The sequence below is a fragment of the Pseudorca crassidens genome, chromosome 11, assembly GCF_039906515.1.
Source record: "Pseudorca crassidens isolate mPseCra1 chromosome 11, mPseCra1.hap1, whole genome shotgun sequence".
In the NCBI taxonomy this organism is placed as follows: Eukaryota; Metazoa; Chordata; class Mammalia; order Artiodactyla; family Delphinidae; genus Pseudorca; species Pseudorca crassidens.
In genome coordinates this window covers 86,427,223-86,450,021 of record NC_090306.1, presented here as the reverse complement: position 1 = coordinate 86,450,021, position 22,799 = coordinate 86,427,223, and the positions used below count along the sequence as shown (strand labels likewise).

Genomic DNA, 22,799 nt, shown 5'->3' with positions numbered 1-22,799 from the left:
AGTAATTAATGTACCTTTTTTGAAAATGGCTAATAAAAAATACCTATAACATCATTTGACTCGATAATTACACTATTACAATTCATGCACTTATGCAATATTACGCACTTGTCAATTTTTAGCGAAGTAAGCATCACCCTCAAGATGGATAAAATCCTTTTAAGTCCTGAATTTTTATGTAATCCTTTGGCAGAGAAAACCCCAATTGTCTGATAAGGATTTCTGAGACAAAGAGATTGCTCTTTAGAACTACAGTGGTTCACTTTCTTATACTCAGAAAATTGAAATTTCTTTCTTTGGTTTTGTTTCTAATTAATTTACAGATTGTATTACTCTGATAATACCTTGATAAAAAATGTTGCTACACAACGAGGGCTTTGCCACTGAAACAGACATAATGGAATCTACAGGACTTAATGTTTATATTAAAATATAACCTTATTTGATAGTATACTAGCCTCCTGAAAAAGGGGATTCCCTTCACTCCTAGGTTCCCCTAACTGCTTCTCCTCTTTTCCTTGGGCTATTAGTCAATATGCTTGTGAACCTGTTCAGGTGCTTGATGACATGAAGTCTTGAAGATACTTAGATGAAGGTGTCTTGAAATTTGCAGGCACAAAGCACTAAAGTACCTCATCATATCAAATGAAGAAATGACCTTTAGAAGCAAAAAAGAAAATATAAAATGGATTATGGTCTATCTTTTCTAAAGCAGCAGCTATTTTTCTGTCCCCTCACCCCCTAAACTCAAACCTTAACCAAAAATTCTTCACCGAAAATATTACATTTTATAGTTCATATTTGGACCTCACTGTAGTCCTCTAGAATATGCAGGGTATTTCACAGTTACAGAAACTGAGGCTCAGAGTGGTAAAAGGTATAAATTACAAAAGCTGGAAAACAACAGAACTCAAGTCTTCTGACTCCATATCCTTTCAATTTTCTACTGTACAACAAAGCCTCAAATTTTCTACTAGAAGGGGCTATCAGTCATTATCACGAAATCACTTCACCATATACTTTTCTTATTCCTTTGAGAGTAGCTGTAAGAAAGTAAAGGCCTGGAAGAGACATCATAGTTGAGGGAAGGCATATACAAAATTGTGTTCTTTACAAAATTAAGCGGGAGGCACACTATTTAAGAACTTTCCCAGAGGCTGGGGGGAAATGCTTCCTTTTAGAAAAAGGAGCCTCACAGGTCTGCCGGTGGAGAGGGAATTCTCACCAATGGGGGGAAAAAATCTCCTTATCAGTTACTTGAAAAACTCCGTCTGACTCTTTTCTCTCTGAAGCAAGAACCTTTTCCCTAAGGATGCCAAAGGGCACAATACGCTTAATTTGGTACACATAGTGGTTTTTTGTTTGTTTTTAATTGTGGTCCACAAAGTGTTTTAAAGAAAAATTGAATTCGACTTTCTCACCACAATCTCCACCACTGATGTAAAACCAGGCCAACTCACTCATTACAAATGAGGTGCTCAAATTTTTAACACCTGATATTTTAATTCTGTTAATTCCATTTGGTAATACTTAACGTTCACTAAAAGAAACCCTACATTGAATTTTCAGATATTTTGAAAAATCACCACCTATTTCTTACATTTAGATTGTTTTGGAGCCCTAATAATATTTATAGTGGATAGCAAATTAAAAGAAATTATTCTGATTTTCAGATATTTTTTAGCATATTGCCTGAGAAACTTTCAAGGACTAAGATTTACATCTCACCACTATTTGAAGAATGGAAGACTTCTGAATGGATATTAAGTTATTAACTTACTCTAAAAAAAAGTATAATACTATAGAACCTAGTATAAAGGATGATCAGATGTACCCCAGGGGTCCATGCACAGAACAGACAGGCTTTGTTTTAATACCTCTATCTAACAAATAGTGTGAGATCATTTAAATTATCAAAAGGTTCAGTGTTTCTTTTAGCTCACTTTAATATTAGTTTTTGTATATCAATTTGGTGAAGTCCAGTGAGGTCTGAGGTAGCAAAATTGTCCAGAACTACCATTAATTGAAGACCAACCATAAAGATAATGTCTTAGTAAAATAAAAAATTTAGCAATGCCTCCTTTATCCACTTGTGTGATTAAAATGTTACCAACAATGATTTTCTTTTCCTCAGATGGCTAAAGCTTCTCTCTTATGCACCATAATTCTATTTTATAATCATTTTGAATAGAAATTAATATATGTATTATCCAAATCACTTTTTAAGCAGGATGCAATTAATGAGAATTTAATTTGCTTGATAAGAGGCATCATTATTAATATAAATTTTGCACTATCCTCAAGGGCCATACAGATACATAGCATTGCTTACTTCTAGCATAAAATGGTCCCAGAACCTTGTACTGGGTAGTCCTGTCTGTTCTGTTTTGTTTTGTTTCCTCAGTATTAGCTGACAGTTCTTGATACAATAGTGCCCACCTCTGCTAACACCAACTACATTTAATTTACCTGTTATCTGCTATAAGCTCATAATAATTCTAACAAGCTGGATTAAATAAGTCAGACACTAATACATGTCTGTAGTCCTTTGCCAGAGAGTTGAAGTGATTTTTGACATCTTAGTACTGGTTTTTTGGTACTATTTTTTTTAAGGTACACAGTTGTGTTTTTAAGGATTTAGGTTGTTGGAACCCTGATCTCCAGATATGTGGGCCGTTTTCAAACACAATATAAAGCAAGCTTTAAAGAAGTAATTTTAAATGTTCAGAAACAGTTACTGTATAGATTAGAAAGTAAGGCTACCTGATATCTCACTGAAATGACTCATTTAAGCATAGTATTATCTGATATTTGTTAAAAATAAATAAAAATCTTACCAAGAAAGCACTTACCATTGCTATCCATAGAACAACATATTCGTCTACAAAATTATTAAAGTACTGGTCTAAAAATAAAAGACCTGGGCCAAGAAAGACAGTGTCTTGAAGATACAGTTCACTTTTGGTCATGTGAGCTATCTATAAAAAAGTAAACAAAATAATTTCACCATTAAATTTTAAATGTTTTAGCTTTTAGTTTCAGGATAGAATTACCTAGAACTTTAATTTACTATTAAGACAAATAAGGATAAAGAGACCATTTATTTAACCTCACATTTGATATGGGAATACTGAATCTAAAATTTCTCAAATTCATGACTGGGTAGCTTATTAAAGTTTCTAATATTTAAATTCCTTGATATCAGAAAGTTATAATTGATAATCATTGCTAAACAAATAATTAAAAGAACTTACTATACTAAGGAGTCTGTCTCTGAATCTAACATTCATTTACAGTATTACTTGGAGCACAAAGAGCTAACTATTTATTGTGATGATAACACCATAAAAAACCTACCCATTGTATGAAATAGTTTCCAGCTTTGTGTTTGAGGAACAAGTACATATTTATACCATGAATCATAAATTAAAAGAAGTTCTTACCACCAATTTCTGTGAGATTTTAGCAAAGACACATCCAAACATTAGGGTATAAAGACAAGGATGCTTTTCAAACAGATTAGTTGCTGACTTTTTATAGATCATTATTGCCAGTAAAATAATTATTCCTATGTGGAGTCCAGGTGACAAGACACTGGTACCCTAATGGATAAAGCAGAAAATCAGCACCAAATTTTAAAAATGCATTTATTACAATGCAAATATTTTCTAAGCATCTATTTTGTGTTAGGAACTAGAGACCTAGAGAAGAGTATGATAATGTATGGCCTAAAGGAGTATACAGACCTTAGCCATGCTTTTCAAACTTCCACAGAAACCTAGGGTTACACAGAGGTAATACAGTGCTTAGATGTTTGGTTCCAATTTTATATGAACACACATTTTAAACTAATAACCACTAAAAAAATAACATGATTTATTCCATACCAAATTTTACCATGCTGAAGGCCATCAACACTCCAATTGCCAAGTTAACATATTTTTGTGCAGATATTGAAATAAAGCTTAACCTGCCACTTTTTCACAATCTTAATCACTGATTAGGAGGAGTTTAATTCTGCCCTGGTCTCTCTCTATACCAATATCCCACCCCTGCCCCTGCCTTTTGCATTTAGACTACAAATGCCCTCTTACGTAACATTGTACAACCCGACCCATTTCATTTTTACCTATGCGAATCAGGATGCTCTCAGCACTGCTTATCCTAAACAAAATATTGAAATAAATTTGATTTTAAGGCTTACTAAATATATAACCACCAATTTAAATGTATCCATTAAAGCAGGCTTATTCTTTTTTATTAAGTCTATATGTTATAAATTAGAACTTACTATAAAATTACATGAATATTATAAATATTACAAAATTGTATCTTAATAAAACACTATACTATATAGTAATGTTATAAATATTTAGATTATTAAAACAGTGCTTTTACCTGTACTTTGGTTCTGTAAATTTTATTCAAGGAAATCTGCTGCTAAAAAAGTTGGAAAACGACCAGTTTAAGAGTTTGAAATCAACCACTCCTTAGACATAGTGTTTGATTTCTTGGCTTCCTTCAAACATTTAATGAATTATGTCTTAGTAAAATATTCTAAAGTGGACACTGATTATCACTAGATCTCATCATCTTTAGTGGAGCTCATGTTCCTACAAGTATTCTATTTTATCATCCATGGTCAAGCAAAAAGTATTCTTAAGCATCTTATGCAGAATACTTTAACATTTCTAAAGCAATTCTGAGGTTAACTGACAAAACACCTCAAAACACAACAAATTAAAATTTCCAAATATATCAGAACTTATGTATCTAAGTGAGTTTTATACTTTGCCTTTGAATTATGTATATAAAATATATTCATAAAGATAATTTATGAATTATGTGGATTCCTTTGAAATAGGCTTAAGAGCCAATTTATAAGTCATTTAAGAGAATGAGTCTTTTTTAAAACTAAAAATGCTATATTTCATGTTTTTACTCCTCTTATTTATTAGACCTAGCTTCAAATGACTTTTTCTCAAAATCAAACCCACCCTTAAAAGATAGAAATTTTGAACTACAGCACTGAAGAAATTAGAGAGAATTAACTATAGCTTAAAGGCATTCCAAGAAGGTTTTGACAGAAGATGGCATCACTGGAATAAGTACTTATCTTCTTGTGATCAACTACCTTGAAGATGACAATATGTTTTTTTAAACACATGGATATTATGTTATATTTGTTAAAAACCAGGCAGAATTCCTTTCTGCCTCTTTCCTGTGTAAAAGTATTGAAGAAGTTTAAAAAAACAAATATGAATAAATACAAAAGAATTATAGATGAGCAAAGTGTAAAGAACACAAATACAAGTTGTACCGACTCCAAAACTGAGGATAAAATATTTACCTTTTAAAATATTGGGATAGTTTTAAAAATACATTTCAGTGAAATTTCAATAAAATTTACATCATGACTAATAAATTGCCCCATATGTGAAACCATGACCTTTGGCAGCTTTCCTGACATTCAACCAGGAACTCATTCCCTCCTCCTCCTCCTCTCCTATATCAGGGCCAGGCACAACGAGCAAGAAGACAAATGGCAACTCTTGATTATGTACAGTAATGAAACAGCAGATGATTAAATCGAATGTCACAAAAGTCTACTCTGAGAAAGGCTGTAGAAAGAGGAAAAATTCTTTAACATCAGTCTAAACTGTTTTAAAAATGCTTTTGTGTTATGTGCCTAAAAAGAATTCTTTTAAGATATTTAGTTTCCTTCCCTATTCTTGAACTTTGTCATATTTTTAGTATCTCTGTAGCTGGGTGAAAAGAAAATTGATCATAAAATTAATACTGAATGATGATGAAATTAATGTCTTACTGCTATAGTGGATCCATTCTTGCCAACACCACCATGGAGGATAACATGGAAATAATTTGAACAGGAAAATATTGCTCCACCTACTACTCCGAGAACTGGTAAGATCTTCAATTTTATTTCTAGGACAGGTATCTTTAGGGGTAGAGGAAAGAAACACATCATTAAGAAAACAGAATTTCTTTTCCTATTAAAAAGTAAAGAAACATTATGGTACAGCCCTGTACAATAAGCTATTCTTTTTCTTATAATCAAACCTTAACTTCTGGAATGTAACCTGAAGTGGTAACTTTTCTTTTAATGGTTTTATCTCTTAAAGTGAAAAATCCAGCTAAGTCTATTTAAATAAGTGGGATGAAGTATTTCATCTCACAAGCCTTCATCTGACTTAAAGAAACATGAAAAAGGATAGTTCACTTGACTTTAGTACGTCTAAAAGGCAGCATCACAGGACAGTCAGACACCAGGGTCTGCATCATGAATGTGACAAACGTGTATGCATGCAAAAGTTTTGTGTAGTTAATATCCAGGATTAAATCTCTAGCAATATATATTTACCTGTTGGTCAATTGCTGTTCAAGAAAACTTCCAAAGGCAGCAAAGGATTTAAAAGACAGTAACAATGAATTGCCAAAAGCTGTAGGCTATTGTGTACTGAAAATATACTCTGAAATACTGCACCAAAATTTGTGGAAACTACAGATCAACAATTAAATTTAGAAGATCTATATCTAAATTAAGTATTCTTATTGATGAGAATAAGTAGGTATGCTTTCTTCCTATGGTATTGCCAAAACACTGAATGAAATGATTTTAAGATTAAATTCTTCCCCAGTATAACCAAATCAGAATTCCAAATTTAAAACACCACATCTGACAATGACCAGAGTTGCCTAACTGCCTCTAAGTCCACATGCCCCTTCTAATGGGTACTGGCTGAACAGGTACCATGAAAGACACATCACATCCCTCTAGCATATTTTAGAGGCCTATGTATCCTTGATTCTATTATTTATTCTTACATGATAAGAAGGAATATGAGTATCTCAGGGAATGTTCCTCTACTTAAAAATATGCTCAAAGTCTATTTCTGAGCCTAGTGATATGAACTGTGATTGGCAATTCTGAAACTAAATGCCACAGGGAAATCTCTTACAATTTTTAAAAAACAGACTTAATTTTTAAAGCAATTTTAGGTTCACAGCAAAACTGTACGGAAAGTACACAGAGTTCCCATATACTCCCTGCACTCATACACACATGCTTCCCCACCTATCAACATCCTCCACCAGAGTGATACAATCCATGCGTTACAATCCATGAACCTACACTGACACATCATTATCACCTAACGTCCATAGTATATATTAGGGTTCACTCTTGGTGTTGTACGTTCTATGACAATGCATAATGCATAAATGACAAATGCATAATGACAGGTGGACAGGTATCCACCATTATAGTATCACACAGAATAGTTTCACTGCCCTAAAAATCCCCTGGACTTTGTCCATTTATCCCTCCTTAACCCCATAACTTCTGGCAATAGCAGATCTTTTCACTGTCTCCATCATTTTGCCTTTTCCAGAATATCATATGATTGGAATCATACAATATGGAGCCTTTGCACAGTGGCTTCTTTCACTAAATAACATGCATTTACATTTCCTCCATGTCTTTTCATGGCTTGATAGCTCTTTCTTTTTAACACTGAATACAATTCCATTGCCCGGATGTACCATAGTTTACCCATTCACCCACTGGAGGACATCTACTGAAGGACTTGCTTCCAAGTTCTGGCAATTATGAATAAAGCTGCTATAAATACCTGTATTCAGGTTTTTGCAAAGATATAATTTTTTTTTTTTTGGCTGTGTCATGCAGCTTGTGGGATTTTAGTTCCCTGACCAGGGATTGAACCTGGGCCCACGGCAGTGAAAGCACAGAGTCCTAACCGCTGGACTGCCAGGGAATTCCCTGCATAGACATAATTTTTAACTTATTTGGGTAAATACCAAGAAGCATAGTCGCTGGATCCTATGGTAAGAGTATGTTTAGTTTTGTATCTCTTACTATTTTTACCAGGGTAAATATACCAGGGTTTTAGCTTAGTGACTAAAAACAGAGTCTGGAATCAGCTCCAGTACTTACTTACTAGCTATGTGTCATTGGACAAATTACTTAATCATTCTAAGACTTATTTATAAAACACAAAAATGACAGTATCAATTTCACAGGGTTGTTCTGAGGGTCAGATGAAAACAGTGATAGTAAAATATTTAGGAACATAGTAAATGTTGAGTAAGTATTAGTTGTTTACTATTGATATTATCCTTATTACTCTTCTTAACTCTCTGGGCATGAAGTGTTAGTCAGCCAATACTGTAAACTTAGGTTGTAGAGACAGAATAGTTTCTTCATAAATTTTCTGCCTATACAAAGCATGAATTTACAACAGTGGCCTCCTGAGAGTCAGATTTTATCAAAATACGGAGGTCTCCAACCACGCAGAAAATAAAAACACTCCTTAACATGGGAAACTTCACTATAGTAGGTTATAAAAAAATGCAAATTAGCAACTTTTCTTTCCTAATTTTGAGGGACAAGTTTCAAGCATAAAATATTTTACTGAATTTACGTTTTATGTATCTATTTTATGAAATAAATTTTGGCCTGAAAAGGTAGTTCAACTAGTCTGTTTAATTTTATATTAGGGAAATGGGGTCGTTTTCTTTTATGTGGTAGTACATTCATGCATAAGGTAGTATATTCATGCTGTAATAAGGTATATAGAATAGTAAAATTATAAAATGAAAAAAAAGGTTAAGAAATGGAATGACTATTAAATACAACTCCAAGGATTTCTGAAGAAAATTAACAATGCAATCTTTTTCCTAAATATTTTAAAGTACTTAAATATAAATTTAAATCCTCAGATTTACCGTATAGTCCCACATTGTTGCTCCTCCAAATGTAGACAACACAAAGACGATCACTAAAGCTACCTGAATTTCAGTTACATCCACTCTAAAGAGGAAAGATAAAGAACAGATGTTTGTAAATCAAATTCCTAAATACGAAGCTTAATTAACCTTATATTAAAATCAAAAGATGTAAAAATCTCTATAGGCTTACTTTATTTTTACCTTTAGTTTCATCACTGAATTATCAATTAACTACACTATTAAGTGAAAAAGCCTACAGAACAATGCACTTACATATAGGTAAAAAACTTGTATATCATATATAAAATTGCTAATAACAGTTATCACGGAGATTACAGAAGGCTTTTATCTTCTACTTTACATACTTCTGCAAAGTTTGAATTTTTTAATAACAATCATGTATTACTCTTGTAATCAGGAAAAATTATGATAATATAAAAACCACCAGATGATTTAAGGCAAATTCTTAAACACTCTCAAGTCAATTTCATTTAAAAAGTAGGGAAAATTCCAAGTTTTTCTCATTATGTTACTAATAATCATTATAGTTTTTTGGTTTCCACAGACATTTTCCCCCTATATATAAACAAACTTCTTTCAAAAACCCACTAAACCAACATCAGTCTCTAATCTGCATCCCCTGCAGCTATCAACTCCTCTCTCCTTTGCTCCAAAAACAGGCTGAGAAGTAGTCCACATTTGTAATTTCCTCCTCTCTTCATATTTGCTGCTTAATCCATTATAGTCCAGTTTTTGGCCCCATTCTATTAAAACTGTTTAAGGTAAACAGTGACTTTCAATTTGTTGAATGCAAGGGATACATTTCAGTTACTATCTCGCATAACTCCTCTCAATATTTAAAATGCTGATCACTCCCTTTTTCTTGAAATGCTTTGCTATGTTCTTATTGCTATGTTCTCTCGTGATTCTCCTAGCTTGCTGGAAGCTCTTCCCAGGCTCCTTCCTCCACATCTTAAATGCTGTTTCCAGAATTCCTCTTTTCTCTTTTTAGATTCTCTGAGTATTACATGTATACCTAAGACTACCATCTATATGCTAATGACCTCTAAATCCGTTTCTCCTAATCCACATCTTTTTTTTCCAAGCTCCAAATTTTTATATCTGTCTACCTACTTTGCATCTCCATTTGGATGCCCTGGAGTTTTTAGATGCTAGAGGAATACTTATTGTTCTGCAAATATAAGAAATGTAGGGAACAGATCCAGATATAGAAGAAAAGACTTCTCAACTGAGTTATTTTGGGGGCATTTAGAAGGAGAAGGTGAATGGAACATTAATGCATAAATAAAAGGAAAATAATAACATCCAGGATTTGTAAGATCAGTGCTGGGCAAACCAAGGCCTCCAGGCTGCATGGAGAAATAGTCAAGTTAGTTGAAAAAGGTAAATGTAATAATATAATGTACGGTATTTTGTGGAGAAAAAGGAGGAAAAGTAATAACATTTACTAAGATCAGTTATGAGTCTTATGAACTATAAATTATGCCTGTTTTTTGGGAAGGGGAAATTGAAATGATTTTTCATGCCTGTATTGAAACAGGGGATATAACTATAGGATATTACTATACTCCAGAGCCAACATTCTTGCTACTACACCTGTGATTTATTATTAGAATTGTGCACTCTTTTTCCAGTAACAGTGGTAGAATTACATTAAGTTGATCCATAATTTTTCCAGGATATAATTAGTGACCAGAAGCAACTAGAAAAGCTGACAGAAATTATAGAACAAACTTTCTCTGAACTAAATGACACATACAGGGATTGAGCTAGGAACCTTGGTTTCACATATGCATCATTCACACCACAGATTTTAAATTAAACTGAAAGCTTCATTCTTCCTCTCTGCCTTTTAAGGATAAACTAAATAAATGACAATTTTTTTGGGAAATTTTTTATTGTTTATTTTTTCTCAGTAATTTTTTTCTTTACAATGAAGAATGTTGGTGTTCATGCATGTATGTTAAATGACAATTCTTGAGTCTGGAAAAAAGAAAGCTGAAAGGATATGGTAAAAAGGGTGGAATCACTAACAAAATCCTTAAATATCTGAAATATGAAGAGCCAGTTGAAGCTTGAAAGATATATTAGACAAGTAAAAGAATAATCTGTATAACAATTTACAAACTTAGAGAACTCATTAGGGGGTCCAAGATTTTAAAAAGTAAATCCAAAGACATAAAAAATCCAAGAAAGACTGATACTGGGGATATGGTGCAGGTACATTCTCAAACTATTATAGAGAACAATCTACAACAGTGCTCTTCAAAGTGTGGTCTAGGGTTTGTTACAGTCCGCAATAAGTATAGAAATTGAGAGTAAGCATTTAGAAACTTTCATCATAGTTTGATAGAGTAATTTTGTATCTCTTGAATTGAATGAAATATTGGGGACTGCATTTTGTAAGTCTGTTTTTTAATTTTTTAATTGCATGTTATCTCTCCATGATGGATTTGGGGGGCGGGCTGGGTAGAAATTAGTTCTTTACCACAAATATGTGGAAAAATGGACATAATACCATATGGAAATTCTAAGGATTTTGAAAGAAGAGAAAATTAACACCGAGTCTAAATATTCACATGTAAATAACAAAGTACCACATAATACAAGTCAACATTGGACTTGGTTTAGATTTTTTAATTAAACTTTAAGTATTGTTTGCTGTGTTGAATTGCATGGAAGCAGACCCTTGATACATGGGAGCAAATATGCTATAAATAAGATATGCCTTATCTCACATGGCAAGTATTAATATAGGGACAGATTTTAACAGTTATCCTGTAAATTATTTCACTAACTATACTAAGGAAAATACTAATATATCACTGATTAACTTTTAAAAATCCTTAATTAAAAGTTGAAAATTATAGTTTGAGATAGTTATTAATGTTTTGTCATTTAAATTATCTTATTCAAGATAACAAATTCATATTTGTACTAAAATCTACATATTTTCAGGAGATAAAACATACAACAAAATATCTACAAGTAAAATAGAATAGTATTTCTTTTTCTGTTCTATGAAACAGTATAAAACAGTATTTTTATGTTCATAAGAAAAACAGAATAGTATTTCATAACTCTCTTCCTTCTCTGTTTAATTTTTCTTCATACAATTAGGAGAGGCACTCTGCCATGGACCCTGAGCATCCCTGCACGTTCCTGTGGGGTGTGCAAGGAATCCAAGATCCTGAGCACCCTTTACCCGGGCCATTTCTCAGGGCTGTGTATGCAGTGAGCAACCTTGAAGGATGAGGTTACATCTCCCCGCAAAGAGCAGGCTTGCTTCCACTTACTATAAAAGCAACAGATCCCTCAGTGTTCCTCTCCCATAATGCCACCCACCACATGTGCAGGCATTCATCCAGTCCCACCGCATGACCCCATGGGGCTCGGGAGTGGAGCAAGGGAACCTGGCATGAACCTGAACCTCAGGCTACTGCTTTTGCCCTGAGTTATAAAGTTGTCCTCTGCCTCTGACCCAGGAGTTTTGTGTCTTCTCTCAGCATTCAGGAAACATTAACCGGCTCGCTCGGTAGCTTGTAAGGGTAAAATCCCAGACTCTTTACCGTTCATGACACAGAGCGCTTACCACTCACTAGCTAATGTGTTATGTGCAGTATTTACTTGTTTGGCTTGCTTTATTGTCTGTCTCCCATATTAGAACATAAACTCCAAGGGGGGCAGGGATTTTTGTCTGTTTTGTTTACTCATATTTTGTTTACTCATGTTACCCTAGAACCTAAAACAAGGCCTGGCATATACCAGATGCTTAATAAATATTTGTATGAATACTGCAAAAATATTTATTAAAATTCATTGTAAAAATATTACATCAGTATTCAATAAAATCACTCAAATTATATTGACCTTCCATCCTCAAATTTATTTTAACTCAGTTTCTTCTGTATGCTTATTTCCTTATGAAATTAGTTCCTTATCAGTAACTTACTGATTAATACATGACATCTGATTTTCTTTTAGTAAGAGTTACTTTTTAATGTCACTCAAAGTAAACATACAAAAGAAATTGAATTAAATTAAAGGATATGTCATGATAATGCTAACCTTATTACTGAGTACTTCTGTCCTCCAGATTCTGTACTAAGTCCTTTATATACATTATTATTTAATCTTTACAATAACCTTTTAAACACAATTATGATTATTCTCATTTTACAGATGAAGAAACTGAAGAAAATGAGGTTAAATAATTTATTTGTGGTCAAACAACTGGTATCTTGGAGACAGAATTTGATTCTACCCAATCTGATTCTAGAGCCTATGCTTTTCACTAGTAAACTTAAAACAGGAGCAATAGTAATAAATAACTTAAAGGTCTTTGAAAATTGGAAAAAAATTAAACAGCAAAATGTAGTAAGTTTTTTAGTCCAATTAAGCTCTCATTTGGCATATTTTTCTTCAGTCTTTCAGAACAAGGGAAACCACGTTAAGTAGGCTTAAACCAAGAATACATTCATAAAACGAATTTCCACAGTAGATTCTGAGATTGTTTAGCCTGGTTTCATATATCTGTATTCTAACAACATAAACACCATAAAAATTAAACCTCTCAAAAATTGACAGATTTTCAGGAAATACGTCCTAGTCAACAATTGATACTGACTGAGTTTGTAAGCATTTCCAGAGGCTTGGTTGATGTCCTACATACAGATCCTTCTTATAGTGTTAAGCTGGAACCAATGTATCCTACTCAATGCTCAATGGCATCTTTACTTTGGTAAAGTGAAAAAATACACAGACTAGGATCTGTGCCATACAGAGTAAGTATTTTACATGGTTGACCCCTGGGTACTGCAGGATCTCCTCTGGTCCCTGACATGCATGGTGCTCAACCATAACAGCCATTCCCCGAATGTTCTGAGTACTTCCTTTCCTCATGCTCCTGCCTAGAATGCTTTTACCCCAATCTGTCTGGCATATTCCATCGGCAAGTGACTCATCTTTGTATGTGCAGTTCTAGGCACACGTTAGGCTCTCAGTCAATAGCAAATGAGTATAAAATATACAACTGGGCCAGGAATGTGAACTGATTCATTTCAGAAAGATTTTGAATGAAGTTATAAGCCAGAAAGGTAAAGTCTAAGTCGTTAAATAACAACAACAATTAACCAGAACATTGCATTTGTCATTAAATAACAATTAACCAGAACATTGCATTGTTATATGACTCCAGTTTACCATAGCAAGTTCACCATATTAACTAAAATGCATTAGACTTTGCAAAGCTATGTTTCTGTTTTAGCCTATTTTAATCTATACATAGGTACAGATTCTTAATTTTACATTCTTGCCTTGAATTTTTAGCCTGGCTTTTTTGTTTTTTGGCTGCTCGACTTGCAGGATCTTAGGTCTCTGACCAGGGATTGAACACAGGCCCCAGCGGTGAAAGCGCCAAGCCCTAACCACTGGACCGCCAGGGAATTCCCTAGCCTGGGAATTTGATCCTTGGGTTCTTGACCAGTGGGTAAAGAATCAGCTGAAGACTCACATTTTCCATAAAAGCTTTCCTAAACGAACTCAGCCTACAGCCAGCTTCTCCTTACTTAGGATTTCTTCAGTGCTATGGAAACCTAAAGAAGGTCATTTTCCACATGGTTATGGACTGTATTAGCAGTGTCACAGAAGTATTATCCTATCCCTTTATTACAGTATACTATATAGTTCCTAAAACGGATTTTTTAAAAATGCATTTTGTATCCTTCCACAGTACCTAATACATTGATAATCCCACAGTACTGAGCAGCAGTCGTTAAGAGTGTGGGAGACTTGAGTTTTAACCCTGGCTCTACACTTTTTAGCAGTATAAGGAAGTTACAGAACCTCTCTGCCTCATTGGTACAGTGGCGGTAATACCCTTACAGGATTAATGTGAGGAATAAATGAGATAGGGCATGTAAAGCGCTGAGTACAATGCCAGAACCATGCAAGTGCTCAGAGGTGATAGCTGTGAGTATTCCCTAATTTAGAGTCAATGTGGAAAATTGCCAAAGGCCTTCACTCTGCTAACGATCCGTAGTTTTGAGCTTCTTTCATTTATCATCATCAGAGATTTTTTTCAGAGCTACTGTTTTTCCCATGCAGCAATAAAGTGTGGCTAAAAAGAATCAGTAGACGGGGAAGCCAAAGCAGAGAATGAGCCAATGGCAGACAGCTATTAAAGGACCAGGCAGAAAGGGAGCTGATGGAAGGAGGGATAGAGAACAGAGTTCCTGCCTTGTGCACTATTTCCTGGTGTCTAAGAATGAGGCATCGGGGCAAATATTACAATGTTATTACATCATCTCATCAACTGTCTACCACAGCTGAGAGTCTCATGATTACTGTTGTTGGTGACTGCTGTAAAGGGATTACCCTTTCTGGACACACAAAAATTTGACCAAAAGGACCTTTAGATTCCATATATCATTATTTTATCACATAAGCCAAATGCTTTTTTTTCTTTTTAACATCTTTATTGGAGTATAATTGCTTTACAATGTTGTGTTAGTTTTTGCTATATAACAAAGTGAATCAGTTGTACGTATACTTATATCCCCATATCCCCTCCCCCTTGCATCTCCCTAGCACCCTCCCTATCCCACCCCTCTAGGTGGTCACAAAGCACAGAGCTGATCTCCCTGTGCTATGCAGCTGCTTCCCACTAGCTATCTATTTTACGTTTGGTAGTGTGTATATGTCAATGCCACTCTCTCACTTTGTCCCAGCTTACCCTTCCCCCTCCCCATGTTCTTAAGTTCATTCCCTATATCTGTGTCTTTATTCCTTTCCTGGCCCTAGGTTCGCCAGTACCATTTTTTCTTTTTTTAGATTCCATATATATGTGTTAGCATATGGTATTTGTTTTTCTCTTTCTGACTTACTTCACTCTGTACAGCAGATTCTAGGTCCATCCACCTCACTACAAATAACTCAATTTTGTTTCTTTCTATGGCTGAGTAATATTCCATTGTATATATGTGCCACATCTTCTTTATCCATTCATCCGATGATGGACACTTAGGTTTTTTCCATCTCTGGACTATTGTAAATAGAGCTGCAATGAACATTTTGGTACATGACTCTTTTTGAATTATGGTTTTCTCAGGGTATATGCCCAGTAGTGGGATTGCTGGGTCATATGGTAGTTCTATTCGTAGTTTTTTAAGGAACCTCCATACTGTTCTCCACAGTGGTTGTATCAATTTCCATTTCCACCAACAGTGCAAGAGGGTTCCCTTTTCTCCACACCCTCTCCAGCATTTACTGTTTCTAGATTTTTTTATGATGGCCATTCTGACCGGTGTGAGATGATATCTCATTGTAGTTTTGATTTGCATTTCTCTAATGATTAATGATGTTGAGCATTCTTCCATGTGTTTGTTGGCAGTCTGCATATCTTCTTTGGAGAAATGTCTATTTAGGTCTTCTGCCCATTTTTGGATTGCATTGTTTGTTTTTTTGATATTGAGCTGCATGAGCTGCTTGTATATTTTGGAGATTAATCCTTTGTCAGTTGCTTCATTTGCAAATATTTTCTTCCATTCTGAGGGTTGTCTTTTCGTCTTGTTTATTCTTTCCTTTGCTGCAAATGCTACTTTTTTAAGTACTGCATATCCTTTTTCTATATTATTCAGGTCCCTTATTTTTCTCTTCCTCCTGTCTAATGTACTTGGGTTAGTAAGTTGGAGAAGAGGGGAAAAAATACAATTATCATCAAATATGTAACTATAACATGAAGAATACCTGAAAGATTAAAATTAAGGTGTAGCATTTATGGATGCTTCAATAAGTTAAAAGGTAACTTGAATTCCTGATTGACACTTTGTCCCCCTTACTATGGATAAATGAAGTATGACAGATAGTGAAAATGAATTTGATTATATTTTTAAATGTACAACTTAAAATACATACTTACTTTCCAAACCTCAACACGCCTGAAACATAAGTCTGCCAGTGAGCACAATAAAACATGAACATCCCAATAAAACAGCAGAAAAACAACCAGTCAGGATACGTTCCTAAGCGAACAGCAATTGAAGCTCCAACTGCCATAAAAACTGAAAGAAACAAGAACCATTAAGAATTTAAAATAATTAATTAAATGATTGCCACTGACTGTTTAGAAATACAGAATTTTAAGGTGCATAATCTTGGCATGAAAATAAGGCACACTAAGCAAAATAAATTCCTGAACAGACTTTCAAAACACACTGTGCAAAACTGCTTCCAACTGTAAACCAAAACAAACCAAACAGCTCAGTTTTTAAGCCATCATTAAAAGACCAACAAACAAAAAAAAACAACTATAGGAAAAAAACCTCCACTAAAACCTTACCTGTGGAAAGAGAGTCACAGCCATGGTCAAAAAGTTCCCCTAAAGGAGAACAAGAATTTGTTCTTCTGGCTTGTTTCCCATCAATAGCATCCAGTGACTGGTAGATAAAGAGTCCTAATGCACATAAAAGGTATGTCCAGTACGGTGCCTGAAAAGAAATGTAGACAATGAAGACTGGTGAGTGACAATAAGCCAGCTTCTGCTTGAAAATAGCTCAACCCAAGCCAAGTGACACATTTTCTTATGTTCGCACTTTGTATCACCTCAGTGTGTTACAAGGAACATTTATAACCCTCCTTCTACAGGTGAGAATTAAATTGAGAAGTGAATTGCTCTAGGTCATCTGCGTAGAGTGTCACAAAAGTCCGTACTGTGAGAAGCCGAAAGTTAAATGACCAAGCAAGGATTAGGACCCTGATTTTGATTCTTAGTCCACAGCTCTTTTAATATAATACTATTCATATATGGCACGGATTTGAAATTATTCAGTAAGTCTCTGCTATGAAAGAAGATCTTATAGACAAACCACAGACCCCAGCTTCCTTTCATGATGGAGTATCAGGGGCTGGATTTACTCTCCCATCTTGTATAACTAGAAAAGCAATAAAATAAATAAAACAACCATTTTCAGACACTGCAGGCAGCGCAGCACTGTGATCCCTGACAGAAGGGAAACAAATGACCGGAGCCCTGTGACTGCTCCAGCTTAGTGCCTATAGGCAGTCTCCAGGCCACAGTACAGGAGTGGGGAACCGGAACAGAGGCCAGCAATCCTGCTGTGCTGAGAAGAAACGCAGCAGAGGTCAGGAAGGTCAAGGCAGCTAGAATCTGTGTGGCAGAGCACTGGAGAGGAGAGAGGCACAAACTGTGGAGATCTGGAGTCTTTGGCTGAGAAGTGACCTGTGCCTAATGACACAAAACTACTAACCAAGGCCAGGGAAAAAACCACTGGACAAACAATTCTTGAAGCCCACACAAAGCTGGGAATGGTTTATGTTCCCACCAGGCACAGCATGTAAGACCATGTAATACTTAGGGCACTGGGTAGAGTTCTCAGCAGTGTATTCCCTTAGCAGTGGGCATTAATTAGCCCTAGAGCAAAGGCCCTAACAGATGTAAAATCTAGCCTCAGAAGGATCTGACTGATTCCAGGTAACTTAACTAAAGCCAACACAAAGTACAACATCTTAAAGGAATACCCCACCAAACCTAGTACCCCAAAATGTAAAATTCACAATGTTTGGCATCCAATAAAAATTACTAGTCATTCAAAGAAGCGGGGAAATATGCTCTACAACTAGGAGTAACATCAATCAATAGAACCAGACCCAGGAATGACAGAGATAATGAAATCTGCAGATGAGGACATTAAAAGTTCTTATAAATATGCCTCATGTGTTCAAGAAGGTGGAGGAAAACATGGAAGACTACAGAGTAACCTCTAGAAATGGAGAGTACAATATTTCAATGTAAAATATACTAGATGAGATTAACAGAGTATTAGTGCAGAAGAAAAGATCAGTGAACTTGCAGAGTACCGATAGAAACTACCCAAAATCATGCACAGAAATAAAAAGACTAAAAATAATTGAACTGGGCATCAGTGACCTGTGAGACAACAGTAGTCTAACATATATGTAATTGAAATCTCAGAAGAAGAGAAGAAAGAGGGTTGGACATGAAACATATAAGAAAAAATGATGGCTGGAAATTTCCAAATTTGATAAAAATCTATAAACTTACATATCCAAGAAGCTCAACAAACCCCAAGCAGAATAAGTTTTTTTTTTTAAAAACCCACCAAGGCACATCATAATCAAATCACTGAAGACCAGTGATAAAGAGAAAATCATTAAAGAAGCCAGAGGAAAAAGACACATTACATACAGAAGCATAGATAATAATGACAGACGAAAGAGTAAACTTGAAGGTAGATCAATAGAAATGATGCAATTTAAACAAGAGAGAGAAAAAAGATTTAAAAATGACCATTCTTTTCTTTCAGCACTTTATAAATGTACTCCACTTCCTCAGGGACCTGTGTGATGATAGCAATGGTCAACCCAGAATTCTATGTCTCAGAGAGGAAGTACAGCAAAATTGTTGACTAGGGTTTTAAAGTTAGATCTGTGTTTGAGTTCTTGGCTCTGTTATTTAATAGCCAAGTGACCCTGGGAAAGTCATTTAAACTCTCTAAACTTTGGTTATCTCATTTGTAAGATGTGAATAATACTTGCAGTTGTATCTGATGAAAAATATTCTTAGATGGCTCTTTACACAGAGCCTGGCACATAGTAAGTGCTCAATAAGGTTAGCTATTGTAGGGAGTTCCCTGGTGGCCTACTGGTTAGGATTTGGGCTTTCACTGCTGTGGCCCGGGTTCAATCCCTAGTTGGGGAACTGAGATCCTGTAAGCTGCACACAGTGGCCAAAAAAAAAAAAAAAAAAGTTAGCTATTGTCATTAAATTGTGTTTTGCATATTTTTAGTGGCAAATATAGTTTTTAAAATATCAATGTATGTATGGTCTATGTGGTAATTCTGCAAATACCAATCAACCTGCTACCTCATTCTTCAATCTAAGTAAGTAGAAGTTTACTTTGAACTTCAATAAACATTTCATCATTTGTTAATATTACATGCCCAGTATTAATGACTACACTATTAATTGCTTTAAAAGACTTATGAAAGGCTTCCCTGGTGGCACAGTAGTTAAGCATCTGCCTGCCAATGCAGGGGACACGGGTTCGAGCCCTGGTCCGGGAAGATCCCACATGCTGCAGAGCCACTAAGCCCGTGTGCCACAGCTACTGAGCTTGTGCTCTAGAGCCCACGAACCACAACTACTGAGCCCATGCACCACAACTACTGAAGCCCATGCACCTAGAGCCCGTGCTCCGCAACAAGAGAAGCCACCGCAACGAGAGGCCCACGCACCCCAAAGAAGAGTAGCCCCGCTCGTCGCAACTAGAGAAAGCCTGCGCACAGCAACGAAGACCCAACACAGCCAAAAATAAACAAATAAATAATATATTTTAAAAATGCATTATTGTATTTGATACAGCAATCCACAGAGACAAGGCAGACAAGGCATTATCATGTTCTTTGCATTACAGATAAAAGAGAAACTTAGGGAGGGGTGATAAAGTTCCATTGAGAAGAGCAGCTAGACTGGGTCTAGGCATCAAACCCAGGTTTTCTGATCCGCCCTATGGTAGATCTATCAGATTGGTCATGCTGCAGGCTACACAGACTGGATGCAGCTTCCCACCTGGACTCTTACCTATTCTTTCAAACCTGCTGAGAAGCACTTTCCTGCCCCCACAATACAATTCCAGGTGCAGTGAACCAGACGGGCGGGAAAGCGCTGCAGCTGAGAGAGATTTCTTTCCTCTTAAGCCCAGAAAGGCATACCAGTCCACCAGCTACTCGTTCGCTACCTTTCCAGTCTTCCCAAGGCCACAGGAGCTGGACCTATCTTCTCTTTACTCTGTTGTCATCACCTCCATTCCCACCTGGGAGCTATGAAACAGTCTGCAAATTTTCAACTTCTTTTCTCACCTGTTATCTCTGCAAAACAGGCCCCAGCCCGGAGATCCACTTGCCGGGAGCAGCATGCCCCTTCCTTCCAGGAGTCTGCTTAACGTGGTGTCACTACAGAAGACACTCTGGGTGGAAGCAGGATCTACAGGGCCACCCCAACGCAATTCTAGTTTTCATGTTAACTTATTTTTAAAATTTTTAAATGTAAGCATGGGAAAGTCAGGTGTGGATTACAAAGTCTTAAGCAATATATCAGAATACTTCTGCAGAAGGAGACTATATAAAAAGTGGAACTTCTCCAGATCATATTAGATTCTTAATATTTAAAGTTCTTAATTATATAATTTTTATAGTATCTACTGTATCCTTTAAGATCGGAATTTTATACTACATCATAGAAACCTTTCCAGGTCAAGCATAAAGATCTACATCATTCTTTTACATGACTGCATGGTATTCAATTATGTGGCTATATCACAATTTAAGTAATAACTCACTAATGATGAACCTTACATGACTGTGTGAAAGACTATTATATAAGTTTATTCTAGAAAACAAAATAATTACTAAGAATCAATCATAAGCCCTAGTCATTAAAAAAAAAACACTAATACATTTAAATTGCTTTTCAGTTACATCACTGAAAAAGAACTGTATACGACTAGCTATTTGGGATATTTTACTTTTTCCAGTTACTTGAAATAAAGGATTAGAGAAACCAGAGATTTGAACCAGACCGTATGGTAACTGTTCTCGTTCAAAATAACTCTGGATCAGAGAGAACACTCATATATAGATCAATTATTTATCCTGGGTATTATACCCCTTTTTATACGTGTTTGAATGAGCACACACATCAGGAAAAGGACGAAAAGATTTAGAAAGTGATCAATGAACACATTTCTTTTTTTTTTTATTAATGAATTTATTTATATTCTTTTGGCTGTGTTGGGTCTTCGTTGCTGCACGCGGGCTTTCTCTAGTTGCGGCGAGCGGGGGCTACTCTTTGTTGCGGTGCGCGGGCTTCTCATTGCGGTGGCTTCTCGTTGCGGAGCACGGGCTCTAGGCACCCAGGCTTCAGTAGTTGTGGCTTGCGGGCTCTAGAGCGCAGCCTCAGTAGTTGTGGCGCACGGGCTTAGCTGCTCCGTGGCATGTGGGATCTTCCTGGACCAGGGCTCAAACCTGTGTCCCCTGCATTGGCAGGTGGGTACTTAACCACTGTGCCACCAGTGCCAGTGAACACATTTCTGCTCACTGGACAAATTTTACTTACAGCTCAGAACTTAGAATACTGGATTTTGGGGAATACATTCTTAGGTTTTCTGTAAATGAAGATGCTAGACTAGGTAGTCTCTAAGGCCCCATCTTTAATATGGAACTAGAATCCTCTCAAGAGTAGGAGGTATGTTCTCTGTTTTTAAAATCTGCTGTTTATACCATGAGAGCTAAATAACTAGATGATTAAAATCAACTGATCAGGTTAACAGGTTACCTGGTAACCTATCAGGTAAAATGGTTTCCAAAAGGAATAATACATGTCCTGGGTTTTTCTTGCAGAGTGGTTAGGAGTATAGACTCTGCATTCCACCTGCACCTGATCCTTGAATGAGCTGGATGAGCTACTTAACCTCTCAGTGCCTTAGTTTCCCTTTATGAAAAATGGGAGTAATCACTGTGAGAATTAAATGAATTATTACATGTCAAGGGCTTAGAAAAGTGCCTGGCATATGGGAAGAGCTCAGTATATTTTAGTTATTATTTCTGATACTATATAAGAAAATTTTAGGTGATTCATAGATAAATTTTCATTTTAATACTTATATCTTTATTTAATGTATTTTGGAAAATATTAATTTAAAAATTATCTAGCATAGCTACCAAATCTATGATTGTAGATATTAAGGCTTCAAGTGTAAGTCTTTAAAAAGGAGTAGATTTAAAGTTGATGTAAAGAAAAACAGTAAATAAAAAATAGCACAGGTAATACACAAAAGCAAAAATCTTCCTCAATTAAAATTTAGGAAATACTGAAACTATACAATGCCTATTTATATGAATTTTCATACTTAAAAAGTGTCTCTTTGCTTTAAATAGCTTTGGATATAAGTTGATACAGATGCAAAAGGTAT

At 35.5% G+C, this 22,799-nt stretch overlaps 1 protein-coding gene across 5 annotated transcripts in view; it reads right to left on the bottom strand.

The window, feature by feature from the left end:
- The window catches only part of CHPT1 (choline phosphotransferase 1), a 34,952-nt gene that overhangs the window by 2,357 nt on the left and 9,796 nt on the right, over positions 1 to 22,799 (bottom strand). Inside the window, exons 2-8 of one of the 5 annotated variants that reach the window (XR_010932545.1) lie at positions 17,129 to 17,276; positions 16,709 to 16,850; positions 8,767 to 8,851; positions 5,828 to 5,959; positions 3,444 to 3,602; positions 2,853 to 2,978; positions 459 to 658 (exon numbers count right to left, since the gene is read on the bottom strand). Coding sequence is in view for 4 of the 5 variants with exons in the window: in XM_067697712.1 (XP_067553813.1) it covers positions 548 to 658; positions 2,853 to 2,978; positions 3,444 to 3,602; positions 5,828 to 5,959; positions 8,767 to 8,851; positions 16,709 to 16,850; positions 17,129 to 17,276 (903 nt within the window). In the remaining variant the exon portion in view is untranslated. Of the gene's footprint in view, positions 1 to 458; positions 659 to 2,852; positions 2,979 to 3,443; positions 3,603 to 3,746; positions 3,779 to 4,398; positions 4,441 to 5,827; positions 5,960 to 8,766; positions 8,852 to 16,708; positions 16,851 to 17,128; positions 17,277 to 22,799 lie in introns of those variants that run through there. The other 4 variants (XM_067697712.1, XM_067697714.1, XM_067697715.1 and 1 more) reach the window with 4 other exon arrangements.